Source organism: Limanda limanda, chromosome 9 (assembly GCF_963576545.1).
Source record: "Limanda limanda chromosome 9, fLimLim1.1, whole genome shotgun sequence".
In the NCBI taxonomy this organism is placed as follows: Eukaryota; Metazoa; Chordata; class Actinopteri; order Pleuronectiformes; family Pleuronectidae; genus Limanda; species Limanda limanda.
In genome coordinates, this window is record NC_083644.1 from 14,660,098 (window position 1) to 14,686,735 (window position 26,638).

Here is a 26,638-nt window from a genome sequence, read left to right on the forward strand (position 1 = left end):
AGGCAGTCAACAGCGTCAGAGGGTCCAGATCACATGACAACCCCCCCAACCTCGACATTTTATATACATATTCATCTCTTACTGTAGTATTTAACAAACATAGATTTTCATGTTTCTTTGGTTCATAGAAAAATAAATTACATACATGTCCGTCCTCTGGTTTCCTCCTCTTCAGCTTTCCAATCCTGACTGGGGACAGACAGAAGAAAAACAAGACGGTGGAACGGTTACTTTAGAGGAAGGACTTAATTTGGTCTCCAATGTTTTATTTAATCATATCACTTTTTTTGTATTTGTCCTTGATTTTTTAATTCTCACATTTGAGACTTTCCTCTTTCTTTACACTCAGCGGTAATTACTGAGAAGTCCAATTTAAGTTTTTGGGTCCTTGTCTTTCCTGATGAGAAACACTGATGAGGTCAGAAAGTGGAAGCAGGTTTCAAGGGAAGTCGCACAGAGGAAAATAAGGGTATGTATGTAAATAATTAGGGGGAAGACGGGGGGAGAAAAAGGGGGGGGTCTGTAACTTTTCATTTGGAAAGGTGATTTGATTATTTGGGGGGGAAGGACTTTTAATATATTTTCTGGAATCTCAATTTTATTCCAATCTGTTTTCATAATGGTTAATTCAATTATTGAAGTTAAAGTAAATTATTTATACAGTTGCATTCTTTTTCATGGTTCACACACTTAACCAAATGCAGAGGACCACTGTTTTGTCTCTGTAAAATGGTCTTATTGATGTCTACATCAGTGGCATTCAGATCATTTAAAACCACATTTTATTACATCATTTAACACGTTGCACCAGACTTTTATAAGAAAATTCTTTCTATCCTACCGAAAAATTCATTTTATGTGGTGATCATGAAAATGATGGAATGACATACTCCTCATTATTTTGTCCCAGTTTGAGTTCACATAAAGTACATGTTTCTGTTACTTTTCACATTTACACATGAGACAGTATGAATCAGGATCCAAACCAGAAACCAAACCAAATAAACTTTTAGAGAGTCTATATTTGAGCTATAACACAATCCATTCAGATGTTAAAACTTGATTTTGAGGTCAGTGTAAAAGCACACACATGGAACAGGGTGTGTGTCGGTGGGGAGATGGGCAGAAAAACCACTGATGTGCAACATTCACATGTAAAAACTTTTTTTCTGCTGCTTCAGCTCATTTCACAAAGTCTCCAGCTTACGTGAGAACAAACCTGTCACACAGTCACAGTGACACACACAGAGCCAGAAGTACCACACTTACAGTGAAGAGTGAGGAGACTCAATGTGCAGGGCTTCGCACACACAACAGACGACAACACTGGAGGCAAAACACTCTTCCCATCCCCTGTCATCTCACCCTCCTCCTCCTCCTCTTCCCTCCATCCTCCTCTGATATAAAAGTTAACATGGCAGAACATCAACCGCACCTCCTCTCCCACTCTGACCTGACTGACTGCAGATTGCACGAGGGGACATTAAGTTTTAGGGCCCTCTAATTCCCGCTGGGTGACAGTACCCCCCCGAGGAGGGTGGGGGGGGCACCCAGATAGCTGGTGGCCGTGACCCCGAGTGCCGCCATCGCAGCAAACATAATGAGGGTTAAAGAGACGGTCATAGATGAGGAAGAGCTCATCAAACAGAGAGAGAGAGCGAGGGAGAGAGAGAGAGGTTGATTAATCAACAGAGGACCCCCCCACTCCTCCTCCTCCTCCTCCTCCATCTCCTCTTCCCCCTTTCTTCTTCTTCCTCCCTGACGTGTATTTAGAAGCTCATTATGCTGTCCTGTTATAAGGCCCCAATAAAGGCTAACAGAGCTCGACAGCGCTGGCAGTTTGAGGAGTCCGCTAAGAGCCGGAGAATCACAGCGCTAATAATAACAGTAGTAAGATGTCGGCTGTGTCAGCTGCGGCTTCAGGGAAGTAGATCTATACGAGTATATTAGTGCAGAGACAGATACACTGTCTTTATACAGTGTAACCGCAGTGAATATACAGGTTACAGTTGAGTTATGGTATCAAATCCAAATAGGGTGGTTTAAAGTAGTCAGTCATGCAGACAACCCTTATATCAGTGTAAGCATGAAGGTAAATTCAATATGGATGTATAACAATATCTGACGCCACAAAAAATCACACACTGAATGATTAAAGTCATTAAGCTCATAGTGACTTTAAAAAAAACAAATATTTATGAATCACTTTCCCCTTCTCAAACGAATAAATCTACTACTCTACGGCAGGAATTAGCTAAAGTCAAAGTTTTGCTTAATGAACGACTCAAACAAGATACCCTATAATGTATTTTAGTTAAAGTGAAGTTGTCTTTAGTTTGATTCCAGGCCTCGGCTGCTGAAACAAGTGAGTGTGGCGATGCAGAAAGAGCTTCTGGGTGAGTCTTACCAGCTTGTATGCAGTCTAGGTGGGCTCCTGCGCTGTGAGGGCGTAATGGGGCAGATTTGACGTAGCACCTGCACCAGCAGAGGTCATCGACTGTTAACATATCAAGAGGTCAAAGTTGAGAGGTTAATAGCTCCTCTGCTCGTGTGGGCGCTAGGCCAGTGGAGATGGTGTGGGAAAAAAAGGGGGTGATATCTGAGCGCCTGGGGAGGGAGGGGAGGGGTTGGACCAAACACAACTGGGCGCATCAGCGTGAACAAAGGAAACTTGAATGTTGTTTCATTTCTCAAACTAAAGACCTGTCTGACTCGGCTGTGCTGAACTCTCGGTGAGCAGCAACACAACACAACAAGTTCACTCTGCATGCGTCAACGTACCATTCAGTCTTGTGTGTCTGTTGGCCCGCACACGGAGAAACGTCTGCAACAACCAGAAGACCAACATCAGAATATTTCACATTTCTATCACGATGAATTTAGACTTTCAATTTCTTTAATTGGCATTACTACTTAAAATAATATCTAGAGGTGTGAAACTATTATAATCTATGCTAAGGAATAAATAAAACGATTTCTTAAGAAAAAAAATATCCAGCATATAAAGTGTCTTAACATATTTTAAATAATATTGCATTTCCATATTTAAATATCATAATCAGCTCCACTTTTATTACTGTGTTTAGTCTGTATATCCATCATTTCTATGTCTGTCATGGAGGAGGAGTCCCTGCTCTGTTGCTCCATTCTAAGTTCTTTGGTGACTCTTTTGCTTTTCTTAATTGTGGTTGTGTGAAAGTATAATTAAATGTTGTATTTATGTTTTTTTAATTTGTTATATCCAAATCTAGACTCCATTGTACACGTTTGAAATCTGAAATCTAAATCTGACACCGATTTCCTCACCTGGTATCGGTCAGAGTGAGCGTCCTCGGCCGGTCGAGGGGGAGACGTGGGAGAACATCCTTCACGCTTTATGTGCAGAGAGAGAGAGAGAGACTGGACAGAAGAAAACACGAAAGAAGAGAAAGGAAAAGAGTTAAAGGCGAATGATGGTGGATGTGACTTCTGACTGAAAGATATCACAGGTGGGTTTTACCTTTGGGGCTCGTACCAGGAGGCTGTGCTGCACGGGAGCGGCACTGTGGAGAAAAGAGGCAAATTATACAGATGTTAAACAAGCTTGGTGATAGAAAGGTGCACACACAGTCACAACTCACAATCTTCTTAAACAATACACATACACAATGTTATCTTATCTCGAAAAATAACCTCTGCTTTTGTCTTATCTAAATTTGTATCAGAGATTGTGTGTCACCTCATTTCAGTCTTTCTCGCTATACAATTCCGCAGTTACAGCTTTAGTTACACACACACACGCACACACACACACACACACACACACACACACACACACACACACACACACACAAACACACACACACACACACACACACACACAGTGTCCCCGTGGGCCAAGTTCAATTTGAAACCATTACTGTCCACGGAGCGGTCGTTAAGCAGATTTGGAGTGTAATGTCTTTATTGGAGGAATCATTCTTCTGGTCTAAGCAGCAGGTAATGTGTGTGTGCGTGCATGTATGTGTGTGTGTGTGTGAGTGCTGGTGCGTGTGTCTGTGTGTGTGTGTGTGTAGGGCTCAAAGCAGCCATTAGTGGGACATTATCCGCCCGCTGTATGATTTGCTGCCTTGAGGCCGGAGGCTGTAATATGAAATATGTAGGGAACAACGAGGCAGCTTGTAAACACGGCACACAGGTGACAGGGAAGACGGGAGATACCACCAGGGGGAAATTGAAAGGGGGGAGGGGTCCCTCTAGCTAAATAAAACTAAAAACTGTCAAGATTAATTATCTGAAAGCTGAAGAGAATAAAAAGTCTGCGCTGTAAATAGAAGGGGAAATAAATAAATAAGTGAATTTTATTTGAGGATAAAAAGGGAAAAAGGGAATGGACATAAAGATTTAGAGGATTATAGAGTGATCTGGAGGAAATGACAGAGTGCGTGTGATACCTGATTTGTTGCTGGGCCAGTTTGGTTAACTCCTGCTCCATGTGTTCCTGCAGCTCGCAAGGTCGGAGAACAGCTTGGCACACGGGACACATTGGGGCCTGAGCGTCGTACAGACCCTTCACCTTATCTGGAGAGAGGAGGAGAGAGAACGTGTCTGTTAGAAAACCTGAGCCATTCTTTTCATATTGTCTGTGCTTGTCAGGCTATATGAGAACATGCATTTAAGAAAAGTGTGACAAAGAAAACAAGAGGACAGAAGATAGAATGTGGTTTTCGACACATACACACACACAGATTTTACTTCACACGTGAATCCAAAATATAGAATGTCTGTCTTTATACAATTAGTACACAAACTCCAAGTAAACAAGTAAAAATAAATCTATTTAATAATAATGATAACAATAAATGAACTAATATAACACTATTACTCTGGGGTGGAACAAGTTTTCAAATACTTGAGTAAAAGTTGCAGAACACCAAATGTAAAACTACTTAATTACAAGTAAAAGTCTTGCTTTCATTATCCGAAAGTTAAAGCAAAGAAGTATCGAAGAAGTAACTTATTTACTAAAGCTAAATCTAATGAACATATAAACAGCAAAGGAGTTAATTATGCAGTATGGTGACTGCTGTGAAAGCCGCATTGTGTTTCATATCTTATTTTTGGATTATTTTGAAGCATGAAGGTGGAAACTGCATTTCACTGTAATAAGGGTTGTTTAAATAATTATACAGACTCCAGACTTCAGACTTTATTGTCCCTTTGGGGGGAATTTGTTCTCAAAGCCATTCCAGTACAATCAACACAGACAGACACATTTCAACAGAGGCGATTCACAGACAGGACTTCAAATGAAACATAAACCAAAAAATCCTCCTGTACAAACAAGCAACATTCACCGAGGCAGTTAGTTCGGTGCTGCAGTGGCAGACGGGACGAAGCTCCGGCTGAACCAGGCCTCTCTCCATTTGAGAGTTAGTTCCTCTGTCTGGATGGCAGTGATGTGATGTGCTGATTTGAGGGGGGGAGGTGGTCACTGTCATTTCAAATGGTGAGTTCTACACGTGTAGTTCAAGTTTGAGATATTGGGTGTGCGGAGGCTGATGATACAGAATAAAATTATATAGTTATTATATAGTAGATGGACCTTGGCGGAGGTGTGAGATCTACTCTCGTTATTTACACTGCATCACTGCTGGGTCGCTTCATATTTAACAATCTGGCATTTAAATTTCTTTAAACATTAATCAGTAAAGTAACATGTAACAGTTTGTCAGATGGAATCAAAAGTATTGTAGTTGCCTCTAAAATGTGTAGCAAGTTTAAAATAGCACTACATAGAAATATTAAAGTAAAGTAGATACAAGTGAAAGTTGTACTTAATCAAAATTACTTTCATCCACTGTTAACATATGATGCTCTGCAGTTGTGTACCTACAGTATGTGTGTGTTCTGTAGACTAACTATTGACAGACGGTGGGAGTGGGAGTAAAATAAGGTTTTACACACACACACACACACACTGCGATGGGCCCCTGTTGTCACTGTGTTGACATCATAGCCTTTCAATAGGAACATTACCCAGGAGGGCCACTCGGCCCATTGGGTCCCACTGATGGATTACTGCCATAAGCAGCCAGCTGGGAGCTCTACTATATCAAGATTTTACCTAGTAGATGAGGTGATTTACTCCTGAAAGCCATCAATCACATGGGCAGAGCTAGTAGGCAAGATGCACCTAATTTCCCATCAGAGGGGGAAACAGATGACAGGCCTGGAAATCACAATTCAACACTTCTCAATGTAGAACATAAACAGGTTGGTGTGTGTGAGACAGTGTTGACCCCTCACTGTGGAGCACGGTGGACTGAACTTCCATGAGGACATTGGACGAAGACTTTGGACCAGCTCTGCTGCGGATGACCAGTGACATGACACACCTCTCTCTACGCCCTGACATCAGTTGAGCTCTGAGACCCCGTAATGAGGAAGCAAATGGGACAAAATGGCCTCTAAATAAAACATGCGGTAGAAAATAGAAAGTGGAGTCAGGTGTCCTTGGGAGAGTGACAGCTCTACTGGTTTCAAACCCCCCCCGCCCCTCCTCCTCTAGTCTCTCGCCCTTTTTTGCATCCCCTCGCCGAAGCCTAAATGACTTTTTCCCGACACGCATCGAGCGTTCCCGGGCTTTCTGCTGCTCTGCCGCCTGGAACATGCAGGCATCAGTAAACAATGAAATCTCTGGGCTGAAATTGAATTTATAACCACATTACCTGCACAGATAGCGTCTCTGAATGGCGCCGCGATAAGAGCAATGGGATTTGATTTTCAGGTGTCTTATTGGTCCACTTTTTGGGATAAGCACCCCCCCTCCCCCCCCTGCTCCTCTGACTACAGCCACGCCGCCACCGTTCACCTTCGCCTCGCGCACACACACATAAGATTTAATGGCGTGGTCGTTTGGTTGTGTGTTCGGATCTACAGATGAGCATGTGAGTGTTTTTTTGCCGGGGCCTGATCTCACTGGGCTTATGTGCTGCGCTGTCGTAAGTGACAGTTGTTGGTACATGACCACCTTTTTTTTTTTTTTTTTTACACGTCTCCATCCCCCCACTGCCCCCCACCCCCACCCACATAAACCCTGTCTGTATCAGTCAGCCTCAGCCCCTTTTCACCCTGGGGGGTCTCAAACACACAACAGGGGGCTGTAAAACCTGCCTGTAGGCTTGTTAACTGTTCTCTCACTACAGCAACTGGCTCGGATGGATTGGCCCTTCTCTCACCAGGCTATGCTCAGTCTGACTGGCCCATCGCTTAATGGATTCACTGTGTCTCTGTCTCCGATTGTTTCCTTTTTCTGTCTTTGTGTCTCGCCAGTTCAGGACCTCCTCTCCTGCCTGTCTAGCCTTTGGCCAGCTGCCATTTGCTCTCTTCTCACTTGGGACGATGTGTGTATGACTATATTTACACCTATCTCCCGTAAAGACGCACTGCATGGAATAGAATCTCACAGTTTTTTGACTGAACTATTTTTCATAATTAGTTTACGATTGAATTTTTATGTGCAAGTGGAAAACCTTTACACCTTTTGAACAGGAAGGACACTAAATCCACTTTTACACAGCTGTTATCAGAACAGAATAGCACAGACGAGCACAAACATGTATGAATATAGTGTTTAGTTTATCTCCCCATGGATTTGAGGACAACACACCCCTGGGGCGAGTAACCCATCAAAACACTTTGATCCGTCTGTCCCATCCCCACTATCAAGCACATCTTGCGTTTGTAAAGTGTTATCTCTTGAAACAATAAAAGATCACCATCCTCCTTCTTCCCTTGTACGACTGATTGTCAAATCCAGTTTCTGTTGCTCTGCATCAAGACGTGGACAGTAAGTGTCCTGATTTCAGTCCTCGCCAAAGAAACAGAGAGATCAGAATCCCGCTGACAAATCCTCAAAGCATGGTGTCCCCCGAGGGCCTGGGTAATGGCCGATGCCAGCGCCCATATGACGGCTGCCAGTTCTGCTGATGCAGATGCAGCAGAGACGCCTAACGTGACCTTTGGTGAATGCCACATCACATCAGGCCTGGATGTCACCCGCTGACATTATGCTGGGGCATGAAAAGGCTGTTCTGCAGGGGAGACATTGTGACGAACGTCCCCCCGGTGACAAACCTGTGGACGTGGTTATAATTCTGATTGACGTGAGGAGGATTGGACTGGTTTGAATGGCAAGGGGCGAACAAGCAAGCATCCAGGGGAGGACGTGGAGCTTGTGTTGCATCGGCTGCTCCTTTTTTTTTCTTCTTTCGTTGGCCATAAAGTGCTGAGACAACTCACTCCAACTGGCATCATTATCCCAATCATCAAACAATTCTCCAAGCACATCAGAAATCCCTCTATAAAGCCATAACAAGCACAGACTCTATATAACCAGTAGGCATGTAGAGATTGGCGGGAGGAGTGAAGTTAACGCTTGGCAGCTAATGCTGAAGTGGTGGGTTATGGAGGCAGGTCCTTGGCACAATTTCAGAGGAGATTGAGGGCTATAAAAGCCATTGGCTCCTGCCACACCTGTACCCCTCCCTACCCCGCGGCCTGCTTCCTATTTAAAAGCATCACATGCAGGATATTAGTCAGGCTTTTTTGCGTCTGTGAGGTAGAGCTAACCTCTGAAGCAGAGGGGGGAGCGGGGAAAGTATGCAGGCCGCCGTTTGTTTTTTATTGGGGAAATAATGGCCTATTGAGAGGTTGGGTATTTAATGAGCAACATAATAGGCCCTGTAGTAACACATCTGCTATGAGCAGAGTCATTTCCTCAGCTTTCAAAGGCTGCTGCTCCAGCCTTTGAAACAGCAAGTCCAGTTGCCTTTAACTAATTTCTTTGAGATATCTGCTTTTTATTAATTGCAGAATTGCTACACCGGTAATATATACAAGACCAATGTGCAGCGAGGTTCCACGTTCAATTCTAGGCACATTCACCAGCCGATGGAGGAACACCTCCTCTCCTGGCTTGACCTCAAATCTCTCCCTGTCCAATCTAATTCCAGCATCCTTCAAAAATATCCTTCCCTACTCTGCAATCAATTGTGTTTAATGTATTAAAGACACTCACCACAACCACCGCAACCTTTGGCCCTTGCACAAATCAATGCCTCGTTAGACCCCTAATGATCATTCATTGACTAATAAGATCTGTATCAACCTCTTGGAGAACATTGATTGGCCTTTGGCCTCTGCAGTGCTCTGTGCATTACGTGGACAGCGGGAGACGGCAGCTGTGAGTCCTGGGGAGTCTGATGATGAAAAAGCTCCTGGTGGGAATGGACAGGAATCCTAAACCCCAAATAGACTCATTCTGAAGCACCTCAGGCCAAATGCCCTTTCTTCTGCCCTGCAGATCAATGGACATAACCTCTCTGACCACAAGTCAATCAGTCCACAAACCCCCAATTCCTCTCCCTCTCCCACTTGCTCTTTCTGTCTCTCATCTTCTCCATTAGTCCCTGCAATTGTTCCATCAGGTGCAGGCGTGGCTCAGCATGTATGTGTGCAATCATCTTGCTGATGGAGAGTGGACTGAATAGCTGTGCGACAGTGTCCCCGTGACCATATTTCCCTTCTCAGGACCCGGGGGCAAAGATCGAACCCTGCCTCCACTCCGCTGCTACCAATCAATCTGACCCTCATTGAGATGCATGGCTCAATGATCTTTGATAGTGACTTAGAGATTAGAGAGAGGGAGTGGAAGTCATGGGGAGAGTTAGGACTGTCCTTGGCTATTTCTGCTGATATGAGGCTACTTACAACCAACCTCACATGAAAACATCTTTGATTCATCCTACTGTGATTGGGTTGGGTTGGTTTTCACATACAGCAAGTTTTGGGTCTGTGTCAATATACTGTAAATATACTTCCTGAGCGGATTCAAGCAAACTCACCATCGGTTCTTATCTTATGGTGCAAACACAGGAAATATTGTCTATTTTGGTTGAGAAGAATATGTTCTTTGCTAACATGAGAAAGATGAATAGAAATGTAAAACGAAAACCACACCTTGTTTACGCAAAGAGTTTACAAAGATGTCAAAAGATGCTGTGATTTGCTAAATGCTATTCAAATAGCCAATCAATAATGGGAATTTGCTTCAAAGCATCCTTTGAGATTTTAAACATTTAAAACTGGATATAGTCAAAGATGAGTAGAAGAGTAAAAAAGCATCAAAGGTCACTGGGACCCAGTGGCTCAATCACTGTTGAAGCACAGGCCTTCTGTGCAAGTTGGTCATGTTTGCTGTAAATCCTCAAACTCAGTTGAAGCTCACTGATCCAAGAGGATTTAGGCTATTTTCCAAAAATGCAGGATGATTGTATGTGGGTGTTAAGAAATGACACTGACAGCCGAGGACTCTGTTATCACAGGTGAAGGTTGTCCTCAAAGACAACAAGATCAATCTGGATGCTGCAGCTTTAACTTTTATGCTTTATAAATAAAGTTAATATTATTATTATTATTAACTCTGCTTTGCTGTGGGGTTTAGTTTGAGCAGAGAACAGAACTTCCCACGACATCTGGGAATCAAACCCCAGCCCTGCGTAACAGGCGGAGACAATGCCTACTGAAGTCGTCCCTTTCAAAAGGTGGCGCTGTTGTGACCGTCGCTGCATTGTATTCTTTCTGTTGGGGGATGATGACAAATAAAATGTAGAAAAAAGCCAAACCTTGTTTATGCAAATACTTGACGAAGATGACAAAATGTTCTCTATAATTTTGGGTGGGATTGGATCCACTTGAGTCTTTATGGACCAGTTCTACAATCTGCTCTTAGCAGACTGGTCCTGACTGACTCTTCTTTCCATTTGGTAAATTTTCCACATGCTTGCTTTTAATCAGGCCCATTGTGGCTCGATGAAGACATTTACTTTGTTCATGTAAAAATAATACACTTAACACCTATTTGGTCCTCTTCCAGCTGCTTGTGTCATGTGACTTTTCAGGTCCAAAAAAGGATTGAGTGCTCACGCTGTAGTTTGATTAACCTAAGATGGTGTGAATCCTCACACGCCTTCCCCAGACTGTTGTTACATGTCTTTCCACTCATTTCTTGTCCTACGTCTTCTGCCAGGCAGCAGTGAAACGCAACGTTCATGATCCTCAATCCAGAACTTGAGATATCATCGTGCTCATGCTCGGAGCAGCAAAATGCCAAATCCAGCGTCTGACATCCGTTTGCAGACGGTTGTCTGTCAAACTCTGAGCAGTCGCATTGGAACAGGAAGACAGGGGACAGTGATACAGAGCTGTTCACCGGTGGCCTGTCACTCATCCTGCACTCACGAGACCGACGGATGAAATGTTCACAGATCAACTCTGTCACGGTGTATCACACAGTCAGGACTTCAACATGCCTCAGCAAACTCAGACAGGTAATCAATTCCTGTTCGTGGGGTAAGGTCAACTTAAGTACATTTTCACCAAGAATGACATGAAGAATGTGAGATTTTAAGGATGCAGTCTTGGAGGGATTTAATCTAACACGCTTGGGCTTTTTTTTAAACTAAAAAGTATAAAGCAAAAGCAATGAAGCAATAAAACGTCATGTTAGTGAGTAACTCAGGAAAACAAATAGACCTGCTCCTAGTTATTCATATTTGTGAGGACCAGTTTGAGCCTACAACCTACGGAGTGAGGACATTTTGGGAAAGTGAGGACCTTTAAGCTGGTCTTCACTTTGTGCCCCCCCCCCCTTTGATGGACTGTTTGGGGGTTTTATACTACATTTTAGGGTTAGATTTCGGTTTAGGTTAGGTTAAGGGTTAGGGTTATGCAATAAGTTTGAATGGTTAGGGATAGGGTGAGAGGGGGCTAGGGAATGCATTATGCCAATGAGTGTCCTCACTAAGATAGAAGTACAAATGTGTGTGTGTGGGTGAAAAAGAGAGAGAGGGAGAGAGACATCAAGAGACTAATAGATCACAATCTCTCATTAGAGAGTAATTAGATTGGCTCCAAAAATACAGATCACTATTACCTGGACCACTGGTTAATAGACATTAATACTCTCTCTAACTCTCTCTCTCTCTCTCTCTCTCTCTCTCTCTCTCTCTCTCTCTCTCTCTCTCTCTCTCTCTCTCTCTCTCTCTCTCTCTCTCTCTCCCTCTCTCCCTCTCTCTCTCTCTCTCTCTCTCTCTCTCTCTCTCTCTCTCTCTGTGTCTCTCTTTCTCGCTTATTATTCCATCGTCTCCTCATCACTTCTCGTTTTCTTCTCCCCCTCGCTCTCGCTCTCAATTAGTGCTTAATAAGGAGAAAATGAGAGGATCGCTCCGTTGCTTGCGTCAACTTTTTCTAAACAGTTTAATTACGCCACGACTCAACAACAACCACAGAGCCGACGGAAGCAAGTTCCTTCTACATCCCCGAGCAGTCGACTCCAAGTGTCAGGAACACTCTGTGCTGGTGTATTGGTCAAGATTCTTTGCATCCTACTTCCCAACATACTTTGTAAATGAAAAGCACCAGAGAGAACAGCCTGAAACACTTGCAGTGACACATGTGCCAACGCTGCGTCTAATGTTCCCAAATAACACATCACACCACAGTTTTGGCAATTTTGAAAAAAGCCGAACTCAATTGGAGCAAAGTGAGTGAACACATCTACCAGCAGACAATACAACATTCGTGTTCTGGCTGCAGCTATCAGGTGCATGAGCCGCATTGTGAAAATCTAGATGAGGTTCCCAGATGGTGGTGAGAGGTTTAGGGCACAGTTATTAGCACAGTTCCAGCATCTAACAAAAAATATATGACTACATGTGATCGAGATTTGATTTGATTAGGTCAAACAATGCTTGACCTGTTAAAGCAAAAAAATATGAAATCAAGTTCATGTACCTCAAAGGGGAAGAGATGAACAGTTCATGATTCATTTTGAGTGAATTTACATTACTGCTGTTGTATTTAACATCATGGAAAGTAACACCACGGTGCCTGGCTGGGTGTAGAAGTTACTGCACACCATGTTGCGAAAGTATGTCTCAGGTCTAATAAAAGAAATGCTACTTGAAATTTTGGCAGACGTAAACAAGGAAACCACAATTGGAAACACAAAGTCGCTGAGATGTATGGAATCAATGGAAAGTATTTAACTGCACGTGATTAAAAAAAACTACAGAGCAATGATGCTTTTCTGCCAACGAGGTGCAAACCTGCCACCTACGATTTACTAACAAAAATCTTACCGAATATGGAAACACCCAGAGAGAGAGAAAGAAAGAAAGAAGAGCAGGTAAAAATCCACAAGAAGCTTTTAAAAACAACGATTTTCAGGTATTCGATTCCGCAGATCAAAAGGGATCCCACGTTTGATGCACATTTCCTGACATCTCTCTGAGAGAAAGTCATAAAATAATGATTTATGATGCACAAAACTTACAGATACATCACTTTAGAATAGCTGAAATCTAGCTGAAGCAACCCAGCGACATATTCTATACAAACAAGACAAATTAACAAAGAAACTTTTGCTGGGTTGATTCTTACAGATTAACAATATAATCTGCATTTTATTATGATTTTTTTTCTATCAGCGCTTGCCAATGTCTGGCTAGGAATAAAAAAGAATAAGAAAAACACAGCACCACAAGGAAAATGCCAGAAATGTTCGACTGCTGTTTTAGAGTAATTACATTCAAATTTAACATTTAAAATAATTAAAATAGGTTTTCCATATCAGGTGGTGATTTCACGCAGCTCACACACACACACACACACACACACACACACATTGCCGTGCTCTACCAAGGAAAACCCACCCCCTTGCTTTCCCCTCACACACCTGTCCCACATACAATTAGTGCAGTGCAGGTGAGCAGTGGGAACCTCAGCCATTAGGGAGCAGCCCTGGGATTCAATGTGGGCGTGTGAAGCCCCTTGAGGCCTCCAGCCAGAACTTGTTGAGACTCTCAGACAGCATCCCTCCTTTCAGCCTCATCAGCGGGCATTATCACAGATAAGCCAGATCTCTTCACACCTCTCCTGCAGATAACATCTGATACTGTCACAAACCCAGCGATTGACTGCTGCTGGTACGAGCACAAGCACCTGGCGCTGTGTGATGCACCTGTGTTTGGGTTAGTCACACTTCCGAAAGGATGTTATTGTGTCTGCCTGGATGAGGAAACAATTATGCCAGATGATCTTCAAATATTGGAAAGATAGAGACGATTGAGCAGCTTATCTCCATTAACCAAGAAAGGGAAGAGATCATCTGGATGTCGGAGGATTACTTTATTCTTTTAAAGGTGAAGACTTCTTAAAATCTAGAAAATCGTTTATTTGAATATAAATAACGACTTATGCCAAAGGAGATCATGTTTTCCCCCCCGCCCCTTTGTAAACAAGATTATATAGAAAAAAAACTACTGGATGGATTACTGTGAAACTTGGTTGAAAGATGTAACAATTGGGGAGTTTTTCAACATTTTTGTGGATTTCTACGAGTAATTCATTGATCCTGATGGAATCTGGCATTTTAGGGGACTGGTATTTATGAGTGAGAGTAATTTGCTGTCATTCTACTTTTTTTCCATTTTCTAAGAGCACCATTACAATACAGGATTACTGAACATCGAAATGCTCCTGACGCCAGCTGTGCCAACAGTGTATGAATGGTGTGTGATACAAATAGTGCTGCGTAGAGAAGCCCTGTATGTAAGTGCTGTGACTGGAGTTTGGTTGCATTGGATTCTTGTGCATGTGATGAAATTCAACCTAATAAATCTGATTTGTGATTGTGTTGTCCGACTGTTGGAATCTGCTTTGGTTTTAGCATTAAAGTGCAGAGAAATGTCAGCAGTAAATAACGATTGTTATAGTTGTTGTTTTCTTCTGAGGATAAATCCCTGCATGTTGTGTCTGGTATCCCAGCACCACACTATCTTCTCTCTCCTCAGCCCGGTGCCTTGTTGAGAAAAAGACGTATTGAGCTTTAATATAACACTCTGAGTGGAGTGGTGACCTTCCACATCACACTGTAAATTTACTTTTGGTGATAGATTCATTGTGTGTGTGTGTGTGTGTGTGTGTGTGTGTGTGTGTGTGTGTGTGTGTGTGTGTGTGTGTGTGTGTGTGTGTGTGTGTGTGTGTGTGTGTGTGTGTGTGTGTGTGTGTGTGTGTGTGTGTGTGTGTGTGTGTGTGTGTGTGTGTGTGTGTGTGTGTGTGTGTGTGTGTGTGTGTGTGTGTGTCTGAAACTGGACTGTGATTATGCACACATTGTAATGGTCTGTTCGTTAGAAAGAGGGTGGGAGAGTGTACAAATGTGTGTGTGCTCATGTATCTATCATTTACACACACACACACCTCCGTGTAGCCCTGGTGAGCGCAGCACAGTGTGATCCCCATCGATACGCCCCTCCGATCCACCCCCCCCCCCCGTCAGCAAACACAGGAGAACAAAGAGGCCTGTGGCAGCGCCAGCGGGCATAGATCTTCTCCCCTGTGTTCTGGCTCAGTGGGGTCACACAGGCGCCGCTCACAGTTCAATCTCCTCCACTTGACTGATTGGGAGCTTTGAGCTGCTGCTAATGAGACTGGACTCACTCCAGTCTGCAGGACCCCGAAACCAGCCCACCCCAGAGCAGAGGATCCAGAATTCAGATACAAGCAGCTGTCTCATACTAATAAACTAATAAAGGCAATAACTTTTAATTATATACGATTGGTGAGTTACAGAATACAGACACTGCTAGCACATTATTATATAAAAATGATGCTGAACACATTTTAAACAGTCTGACTCGACCTGAAGGGGTGTAACGTTAAATGTATCCTCATGGATATTCAGTTTATTAGGGCCCGAGCACTGACAGGCACTGACAGATGTGAGGCCCTATTGAAATTGTGAGGATTCTTATTATTATTATTCGGGCAATAGAATGGGCTTTTTGACGGCTTCAAAATGCCCCAAAATCTTCTAAAGTTTGCAGTAAATTAGAAAGTGGTGTAAATTGTAAAGGAGTGTGGTTGGCGCAAAATAATTTTTGAATTGATCCCTTTAGAATATCTCACCAACATCATACATCACAGCATAGATCAGTTCTACAGAGTGTGGCGCCCATTTTTGGATTCATCATCTCTTGTATCATGCCATATGTTTATCCTTTATGTAAGAGCTGTCATGTATATTTTGTGCTTGTTTTGTTTTGTGTCTAGTTTTGTAGACACTGTTTGTTTGTTGAATAGAAAAAAAAACTGCAATAAAAACAATGAAAAAAAAAAAAAATTGTAAAGGAGGAGGCTGTCAATGGCTCTGCTGATAAAGCAGTGGAGGAAAGTGAGGAGATCTTCACTGAGCTGATCCCACTGCTGGAGAAAAGAAGCTCGGATGTGGAGCAGCAGATCAGATCCCAGCAGGAAACTGAAGTGAGTCGAGTCAGAGAGCTTCAGGAGATACTGGGCTGAAGAGGAAAGACCATGAACTGAAGCAGCTCTTAGACACAGAGGATCACAACCAGCTTCTACACAACTACTACCCCTCACTGTCACCACTCAGTGGATCTACACACTCATCCAGCTTCAGGATCTGTCCTCTGAGCTACTTTGAGGACGTTACAGCAGCTGTGTCACAGGTCAGAGGTCGACTTCAGGACATTCTGAGTGAGACAGAGACAAAGATTTTAAAGATTGTGTCTCAAGTGGATGTTTAACTGCGTCAACCAGACTCCATAGCTGACTTCTTAAAATATTCACAGGAAATCACACTGGATCCAAACACAGCAAACATACAGCTGTTATTAACCGAGGGAAACAGAAAAGTAACATATATGAGAACAGGACAGTCTTATTCTAATCACCCAGACAGATTCACTGGTTGGGGTCAGGTCCTGAGTAGAGAGAGTCTGACTGGACGTTGTTACTGGGAGGTGGAGGTTGGGGGGGGGAGGAGTTTGTGTAGCAGTCGCATACAAGAAAAAAAGCAGTGATTTAGAATCTGTGTGTCAATCTTCAACTTCTTTTGTCTCAATGTTTGTTAATCAAAGTTCGTCGTGTTGAAGTTTCTGCTCCGCACAGAGATCAGCTGTCAATCAAACACCGACCTTCCTTTATCACACATATCTAGTTCTCACTTTGTAAAGACAGAAATCTATGATTACACTGACATGAATGTGTTTGAAAGAACCCGAGCACCGAAGTATGTTTTTTATCAGAGCAGAAATTCAAAGGTTTCAAAGTTTCCTTTAATACCAAGATTATAATTGAAATGAAAAGAAGTAAAATAATCAGTATTCAAATGAAACCATATAAACACAGGAGGTTTAAGCAGTTTTGATTCAACCTGGAGGGAGTTTACGATATTATCGTGGATACTCATTAGATAGATTTGAAGCTTTGTATTCCGAAAGTATGTTTGTTGTCAGAATGTAAATTCTAAGGAATTAAAGTTTCAAATAAAACCCAGATTTTAATACAAAATAAAAATTATGCATAGTCCAGAATTTTACAGGAAAGGTATGTGACATTATCAGACACAATGTAAAAACTATGTTCGTATTAAGCTATTTTGTCTGTTACAGGCTAAAGAACTGACCCACGGTGATTCTGTAATTACACCTGTTCCCAATACAAAGCAGATGTCCATCTTGTATCAGGTGTGATTAGTACTGCAAACTCATTGATCGATCCCACTGGACAAACCTTTACCTTGAGCTGAATTATTATCTTGAGCCCTCTACAGTGTAATATGACATAAAGCTGCTGATTAAACTTTTTTCCGATGTGAAACTCAGATACAGTAACAACGCCACTCTATGTGCCATAATAGAGTAATTTGCATTGAAACAATCCACAGCATGCATCCCATAATCATTCAGTGATTGATTTGTAATTGCACTAATAGGGTCACTACCGAGACAATAGGATGTGTGAAGCAGAGTCACTGCTCTTACTCAGCCTCACAGACTCACAGTGGGCCTGCCGAGCTCTGCCTGTGTGGTCTATGGGGACAATTAGCACAATCTCCATACTAATGGAAGCCTGTAATGGACACTGCTGAGCCTGCCAGCCTCCGTGTGCATGCATGCATGCATGTGTGTGTGTGTGTGTGTGTGTGTGTGTGTGTGTGTGTGTGTGTGTGTGTGTGTGTGTGTGTGTGTGTGTTTGCCTGCGTGTTTGCCTGCGTGTTTGCATATGCATGTGTGTGAGGGAATGTTTGCATACGCGCATATCTTTTGGGTGTGAGTGTCCTCCTGTGTGAGAGTCTGCCTGCCCTCTGTGTGTGAGTGTGTGTGTGTGCACACTGACTTCCTGTCTTTATGTATGTATGAATGTGTGTGTCCACCACTGTGAGTGTGCAAGGAGGCAGTAGCCTAGATTTTTTACTAAGGTTAACCCCCTCACCCTCTCTCCACATTGCGTGCGGCTCGAACCCTGATCCACGGCCACTCATTAGCACCATAATAAAGAGTCGAGACGACACGTAAAAGGTTATATACTGCTGGACTGCTGTTTTCCTACCAATTATCAGGCCTGTGATTTATGGCGCGGACCCGGTGCTATTCTCCGAGGAGAATTGGGGGAGTGTTTACACCCCTACACAGCGGGGTGAGAGGTCAGTCCGGACAAACTTTGACCTTTGAGGCATAAGGTGCACTGGCGCTGATGGGAGTTTGGCGAACAGCTAAGCAGCACTGAATGTGGCAAAATCAATCAGGGGGTCTTTAGGCTGCATGTGTAAGTACTCTGGGTTTGACCTGTCACATGCACATGATTGTGTAAGCCGACAAATATTAACTTTCTTTCTAAAGATGTGTCCCAGCCTGTAGTGCACTATGCTTGAAATTAATGCACTATATAATGCACTAGAATATTCCCACGGTAGAATGATAAATAATTATCTGTGCCTGTGTGGAGTCTACTGTCTGTTCTCCATCAGTCAGTGATAATACAAAATTTAATTCGGAATCAGAAATAACATTTTATCGCCCGCTATAAATTGTTGAGTGTGAGTGTTGAGCCCTAAAAAACAAACCTTTCAACAGGGGAAAAAACTGTCGAAACCTCAGAGAGATTAGACAAGGAAAATATATATGTACACAAACACATTTGCACATCTTCTATAATGGCTAACAATCCTGTGTATAAAGCTGCTGAGTGATGTCGGGCCGTCATGTATTTGGGAGCGGAGGCGATCACGCTTGGCATTCCTTTGACGTGTTGGCTTTTGCAACGCTCCTCCACAGCTGGGAGACTTGCAACAAGCACAAGTGACATGCTGTAATGAGGTCTGTGTGTGACACCCGGCAAACATGCATATACTGTATATTATATATATACATGTATGTGTGTGTGTGTGTTCCACACTTGCAAGATTGGTGTGGTCTTGCTGTCTGTCTCCTCTGCTCCTCAGCAGCATGTGTTTAACCTCAGCGTTTGGCCTCTGCGCCCTCTCTATCTGCCTGACTGATTTGTTAGGCTCCGGGGACACGACGGAGGATGTGAGTTTGTGCATGCTTGCTTGCGTGTGTGTGTGTGTGTGAGCCGGTGTCAGTGCATGTGTGTGTGTGTGCCAATTCTTACGCATATGCGATTCAATCTTCAGAAACAGCCCCTCTACCTTTACCTCGAGCCTTTCTAGCACAGACACACACACACACACACACACACACACACACAAATAAGCGCACACACACACACCAGGTCTTTGATGTGAGATCAGAGGCAGCTGTGATGCAGGTCGATCAGGTGCACAGAGCAGTGAAGAGATGTGAGAGAAGGAGGGAAAATGGAGCGAGGGGAAGAAGAAGAGATGGCCTCCGTTCAAATAAAACAAGGCTGTTGTGTTAACGACCCTGGGCCCTGTCGTTATTCTCCCCTGTTCTCTCTCTCTCTCTCTCTCTCTCTCTCTCTCTCTCTCTCTCTCTCTCTCTCTCTCTCTCTCTCTCTCTCTCTCTCTCTGTCACTTTCCTCTTCTCTCTGTCTTTCTTTCATCGTGTCTTTCTGTGTACTTGAGCCTCACGACACAGAAGCAGCGCTGTTCCTGTGGGCCGACGGAGGCAGATACGATATGTGCCATGACTCATGTTTCAGCTGAACATTCTGTTGACCGTCTAACAGGTGCTGATGGGCACTGCAAAACACACACACACACACACACACACACACACACACACACACACACACACACACACACACACACACACACACACACACACACACACACACACACACACACACACACACACACACACACTTCCCCCTGCTACTGTAAAAGCCTAGTGCCAGACTTATAGAAATCCTGTCTGTCTCCGACATGCCGTGTGGTCCACAGCCTGAGAGTTTTTGACTATGCCTGCACAGAAGCTGTAACACATAAACAGTTACACACGCTGCACTCCTGATGTATTCACATATGCATGAGCACTACAGCAGACCACACAGACAATCAACATCGAAATGCATGAGGAAAATCCCCCCCCTCGCCAGTCCTTGTAGGATGCAGGGAGGGAGGCAAGAAGCAGAGAAGTTTCCCCTCCTGCCAGGATGAAAGCTTCTTTTACTTGGGAGAACATTAGGAGAACAAACTACCATCACAACAGGGGGGGGAACTGTCAACCGCGGCGTGCTCTGACATCAAACACAGCCGCCATTAATATTGTAATGCTTCCTCCCTGCATGTTTGAAATCAAGACACCCAGTGTGGTCAGTCAGAGCGCGGGCTGCAGATGTCACTTTTATTTTTGGGATGATGCGGCTTTGAAACAACACCGTGCTCCACTGGAAACATATTTTTGTGTACTTTTCTTTCTAGTCTGTATTTAGATGACCCACCACCTTGTATAATTGTTTAGATCTTTTTATTCTTCACAGTTTTACTCCTGGTTTGCCATAAGCCTATGTGAGCGTGACGCTTGATGTATAGAGGGCACATGCGAGTCCACCTAAGAGGGAGCATTCACCCAGGGAATAATAGTGGACAGCGGATACTATATGTGTATGCATGAGCATCGAGTGGCTGCTTATTGATCTCCTGTGGTCTGCCGCTGGGATGTAAACACTGTGTCTTTCAGCGGGAGGCTCCACTCGATACGAGCAGCCGTCAACGACTGCTTCACAGAAAACACGGACGCCCTCGCTTATGCCTAATCAGCACGCACGGTGAGAGTGTGCGTGTGGTAGAGGTTCTGCATGTGTGTGTGTGTGTGCGTGTGTGTGAGATAATGTTATGCATGAAAATAAATTATGGAAAATATGCACAGACATGTTTTGGTTTAAAAAAAATCAGAGGAAGTATTTTGATAATTTCCATGATGTGATGACTGATCACCCAAACTTCTCTGTGGGTTCATCCTGTAATATATAATTTGGCCTAAACAACGAGCAAATAGAATTTATTTTCCATCCTTCTGTGACCAGCTGAGATCTGGTTTTACGCTGCACACGATGTGAGGATGCACACAGCAGAGAGGAGCTGAGCCGACCTGCAGCTCTTCACCTAACAGCTTCTTCCTTTACATTTTTTTTTTAATTTCAAAGTGCATTTTTGATAAATAGCAGTAAGTGTTAAGCTCACTGACAAATACATTGCATTTCCTTTGACAACTTAATTATAAAAGTCAAATTGTGTTTGCTAGTTCAATGCTTTTAATTTGAAACGGCAACAGTGGGATATATTTGGATTGCATTAGTCAAAATTGGAATGTCACCACAGCCACTGATTTCGTAATACTGCAAATGTATAAATATTGCAATTTTTTATCAGCAGGCTATAGTATAAATTCTCCAACCTCACTTTGTGATAGATAGCGACTTAACAGACTTATGAAATTAAAAATCTTGGAGATTGCCACTTTATATTCCTGAAAACGTGACACTTTGGAGGTATGTCTTTTTCACCTGACAGCAGTAATAAAGAAAAAATTAAAGCCATATCCGTCTAAACATGTAGATGCAGAATCACACCCACCTTCAGACACACACACACACACACACACACACACACACACACATACACATGCAACACGCACGAAGCATGTAAGCCGCGCCTGGAACAAGCTCAAACCCATCAAACGTCACAGCACAGATAATCCATGTGCCAAATCTAAGATGAATCTATGTAATATTGATTCTGTCCGGGCGCTGCACTAGTCCGCTAACAACCCATGAATAACCGACCGTGGAGAACACTTGCACACTGAGCGTGTCTGCTGGAGAACCATAAGTGTGTGTTATGCTTAAATGTTTGCCCTCTATTAACTGGCAGGATTTATTTTCACTCAGGTGAGGATGTGATGAGTCTCTCAGTGTCTTGTCGTCCCAGTGGAGAGGAGTCTGTGTGTGACTCACAGGCCTGACGCTCGGGTTTTTATTGTGCTTAGGAGTTTGTTCCATGTTTAACACCTGATGATTCTATAGTGTGAGTCTCCCCTTATTAAAGTAGACAGACTCACAGGCGTTACACCTAATGACAGTGATCACATTCATTGTTCCTGTACAGCTTCTTGTGCAGTTGATGATGTTTGGAAAAGCAAAGTTTTGAAATATGACCAATATGAATTAAAAAAAAGTCCTTAAGAAAACAAGCATGTTTCATTTGCATCAAATAAAAGTTGCATCAAATTTCGCAACATGAGAAAATGAATTTTCCCACCAAGTCAGTGTTTCACCAATCAAAGCCATTATTGTACGAGCAGATAGAGAGGTGTGTGAGTGACTAGTGAGCAACAAACATTCGTTTAACGCAAGACTCTGAAATTGTTATTGTCGAAGAGGCTCCGGGACAGACGTGTCACTGGAGTGAGGATAAAGAAAGGAAGAGGAGATAAATCGGTGAACACATTATTCTGTCTGGTGGACAACAGTCGAGTGTCTTTTATTGGCCTCCGTGTTTCTCTTTGTCCACTGTGCAGAATATAGGATTCTCAGTTTGCTGACAGCCACATCCAGGAGCTCGACGTGTTACAAGAATCACAACACAGGGGCTCTCAAACATCTGGCTCCAGTTATCACAGCTCTCAGCTCTGCCACCTCAGTAAGACACACACACACACACACACACACACACACACACACTGTCAGCGTCTGGCCGAGGTGTGTTTTTTCGCCACTCCACGCCTCCGCTTTTCCAACTTGTGTTTCTGGTAAAGGGCCATTTTAGTTGGAGCTCAGGCCTGCGGCGGAAAGCATCTCCCCGAGGAAAATAAGCATGACTCGCTCCAGTGAAGACATCTGCCCTTTGAAAGCCAGCATGGCTGTTTGAACAGCTGTCAGAGCACGCCGTGCGTCTCAGACCTTCCCTGATAAAACAAGACGCGAGTCCTGGAGGGAAATATTGTCAGAGGACAGACGCTAAATGGACAGAAGGAGACATCCACTGGTAATGATGGGAAGAGGCGCCCTATACCCGCTCATTGTGTTGATTTACAAGAAGGTAAAAGAGGATCGAGAGCCCTTTGTCATTGGTGCTCAGAAGTGATGCTATATGATATATGATATATGATATATGATATAGATTACTGTTCGTTTTGGGCAACCTGTGAAAATAATGACGATAACACACTCTTGATGTAACAACGCATGTCACTATCGATAAATCCCTATAGATCCTGAAGTGATTTGTCAACTCTAGAGAAGTATGCAAACTCCTTCACAGAAAAGAACTTAGTTAGCCCATAGAACTGAAGAGAATTAACGTTACCTCAATGTGTTTTCTCCATAAAATTTCGGAAAAGACCCATCAGATCACTCTTTATGCAAAAATACCTCCACAAAGTGTAAGATTCAGCAGCATTCGACCGTAGCGGTGTAGTGTCCCGGGTGATGTCAAGAAGTATCACTAATTCCTAATGTGGACATGTTTGAGGGGAGACCATGGCCCTCACTGCCCAGCCACACAGACAGTCCCTATAATGAAGATAACTTAGAAAGTATGAAAGTAGGATTTTATGGTCTAGTTTGTGATTCAGTGAGAATTTGCATTGCCATTGCTGCAGCAGCGTGCGAGCAGCAGACGCTCTCACACCCCGAGAAGATTCCAAGCTTAACACTTAAGACTTTTGGTCCTGAAGTGACTGTCTGTTACCCAGTCAAGAGGAACAAGTGTATGTCAGACTTAGAAAAGTGCCGGGAGCTCAATTGCATTAAAGCTCTTAGTTTGCCTGAGCTCCAATCTAATTGGATAAAGCTGGAAAAGCAGCTTCCAATGTGCTCAAATCCATTTTTTCACCCACTTTTTTCTGGACGGGGGGAGGTGTGTGTGTGTGGGGGGGTGATCCCCATGTTCTGTTCCACTCCGTCTTTTGTCCTTGTCAACATTCCCCAAATGAGATTCCCAAAAATCAGGAGGTGAGGGGTGCACACAACGCACGAGTGCACAGAGCAAACATTGTCAGACAGACACACCTCTCACGCCAGCGCCGCCTGGCATCTCCTCCTTTCCTCGTCCTTATTAAAATTCCATATTGAGATTCCTTCCTGCCACTCCGCCTCCCCGGCCCTGTCACTCAGCCCCCCCCCAACCCGCAACAAAATCAGCAAGTTTCAACAAAGACGCACATATATGCATAGAGACACACACGCGGCAACACAATCTAAAACTTTTCTTAAGACAACTCGTCCCTGCTCCCGCCCTTTATGTGTGGGATGAAAGTTTCCTTTAGGTGATGTGTACGAGAGCGTGCATCAGCGTCTCCCCCCCTACTGCCTTCTCCCCTCCGTGCACCCCCCCACCCACCCTCTCCTGCTAGCATTGTCATTATTTTCGATGGTGTCCCCCTCTGATCTGCCGAGCCTTTGGGTGCTCTCTCTCTCTCTCTCTCTCTGTCTTTGTCTGGTCCCTTTCATCTGTCAGGCGCTCCCCTTGGCGACCGCCACTGAGGGGGTTTGATTTCCCATCATGCCTAGCATTGCCTTCCTGACTCCGGCTCCCTCTCTCTCTCGCTCCCTCCCTCCCTCCCTCCCTCCCCTCCCTTCTCCCTCTACGGCGAGTGTTGTGCCCTCGCGTCTTCGGGCAATTATCCCCGGGAGTAATGAGGAGCGTCTCTTCCTCCACAGCGCGCTGACTGACACCTCTCCCACTCATTTGTCAACAAATCAGACGACTGGTGTGGGCGGCCATATTGAGCCGAGGGTTGTCGTCGGGATGCTCGGTCTGCGGCGCGTCGTCACGTCTCTCTCTCTCTCTCTCCCTCTCTCTTTTTCTCTATCCTCCTCCATCCCTTCCTCTCTATCTCTGCCACCTCGTTATCTCTGACAGGGTGTCATTCGTTCCAACTCTCACTCCGCCTATGTCAAGCCTCCGTACGCTCCGATGTATTTGTGTTGCTCGGCTGCCAAGAAAAAGTCTGACTTCCAAAAGGCCTAATGGTCATATGGGGCTAATGATCACTAAGCTGAAGAAGTGACACTATTCAATTTACTTGTGTCAAAGTCAGTCACAGCCGGGCCTCTGTAAACCCTTTGCCCTGCGAGACGATGAAGACCAGAGTGCAAGAAGGGGAAAATATTGTCGGATACATCTTTGCTCATAAAGGCTCCTTTCAGTTTGTCACCTTTAGTCGACGCGGCTGCAGAGGATATGTAAATCTCTGCTGCTGTGTCGGGGGGGGGAGCAAGGTCTTGATGTGCTCAATTAAACTCTGCCGATTGTACAGCTTTAGAAGATGTGAGACGTGACTTTGTGTGAGTTTCCCATGTGAGCCGGGGAAGCGGTGCATGTGTACAGACAGGAACATGGATCACTTGTGTGCTTTCTGTGAGTGGAGGATACTCACTGTGCTCTTTGCGCTCCTCCGGGCTCGATGAGGCCTCTCCATCAGACAGCAGGCCCGACATGGAGAACAGCTTCCTCCCTGAGTCCTCCCCGGCTTTGAGGCAGCCGCCCAACGAGCCAAAGTCAAACTCCTTCCCCTCCACGTCTGGGAAGCAGCTCTTCAGCCTCTTGGCCGGGGTGAAAGCGGACTGGTAAACGCCGCACTCCCTCTCCTCTTGCGGGGAGGAGAAAGGTCGGAAGGCGCCCACGCCGCTGTGGTTGAGCATGCCGAGCGTGGAGCAGTCCAGGTTTGGTGGGGTGAACTGAGGGTGCAGGTGGATTAGGGAGGCCGGGAAGTCTCGGGTGGAGAAGGTGCCTGACATGGGAACCTGGCGCTGGTACATGGAGGTGAATGTGTAGGAGGCTGAGGGGAAGGGGAGGTGGAGATCCTTCTCCATGGAAGCAGGGATGCCGAAGGGCCTGGGCGCCTGGCAGGGGACGGAGGCATCCCGGCTGGCCTCGGCGGTGGAGGCGAGGACCATGAGGGCAGGGGAGGCCAGTGGAGCTGGCAGGTAGGAGGGGCTGTCCATCTTGAAGGGGCGGTGAAGGTCCATTCACCTCCCTGTTAGTGGTCCTGAGGAGAGAGAGAGAGGATAGTGTGAACTAAACGTGAGAGGAAAATACTAATCATCTCAAAATTATTCAGTTTAAACAAAAAGTGAATATTTTCCTTCCCACATCACTGATTTGTAATAATTCAGTTGAGCTTTGTTAAAAGTAAATATGTTAAATATTAGCAAAGATTTATATTTTCTTATTATTTAGGAAAGTTCTAAATCTTAATCTCTGCTTTTGATGAAACACATTTGCAGCTCTGGATAATTTTTTTAATAATAGTTTGGGGCTAATTTCATTTTATTAAAAAGGGCTGGAGGAGGCCTAGTATACTGT

General features: G+C 44.2%; 1 protein-coding gene across 1 annotated transcript in view; it reads right to left on the minus strand.

Annotated features, from left to right (window-relative positions):
* The window catches only part of rnf220b (ring finger protein 220b), a 30,463-nt gene extending 4,162 nt beyond the window's left edge, over positions 1-26,301 (minus strand). Inside the window, exons 1-7 of the mRNA XM_061078746.1 lie at positions 25,710-26,301; positions 4,434-4,560; positions 3,500-3,542; positions 3,307-3,399; positions 2,782-2,824; positions 2,408-2,497; positions 146-189 (exon numbers count right to left, since the gene is read on the minus strand). Coding sequence (XP_060934729.1) covers positions 146-189; positions 2,408-2,497; positions 2,782-2,824; positions 3,307-3,399; positions 3,500-3,542; positions 4,434-4,560; positions 25,710-26,301 — 1,032 coding nt within the window. The remainder of the gene's footprint in view (positions 1-145; positions 190-2,407; positions 2,498-2,781; positions 2,825-3,306; positions 3,400-3,499; positions 3,543-4,433; positions 4,561-25,709) is intronic.
* Between the last annotated feature and the right edge of the window lie 337 nt (positions 26,302-26,638).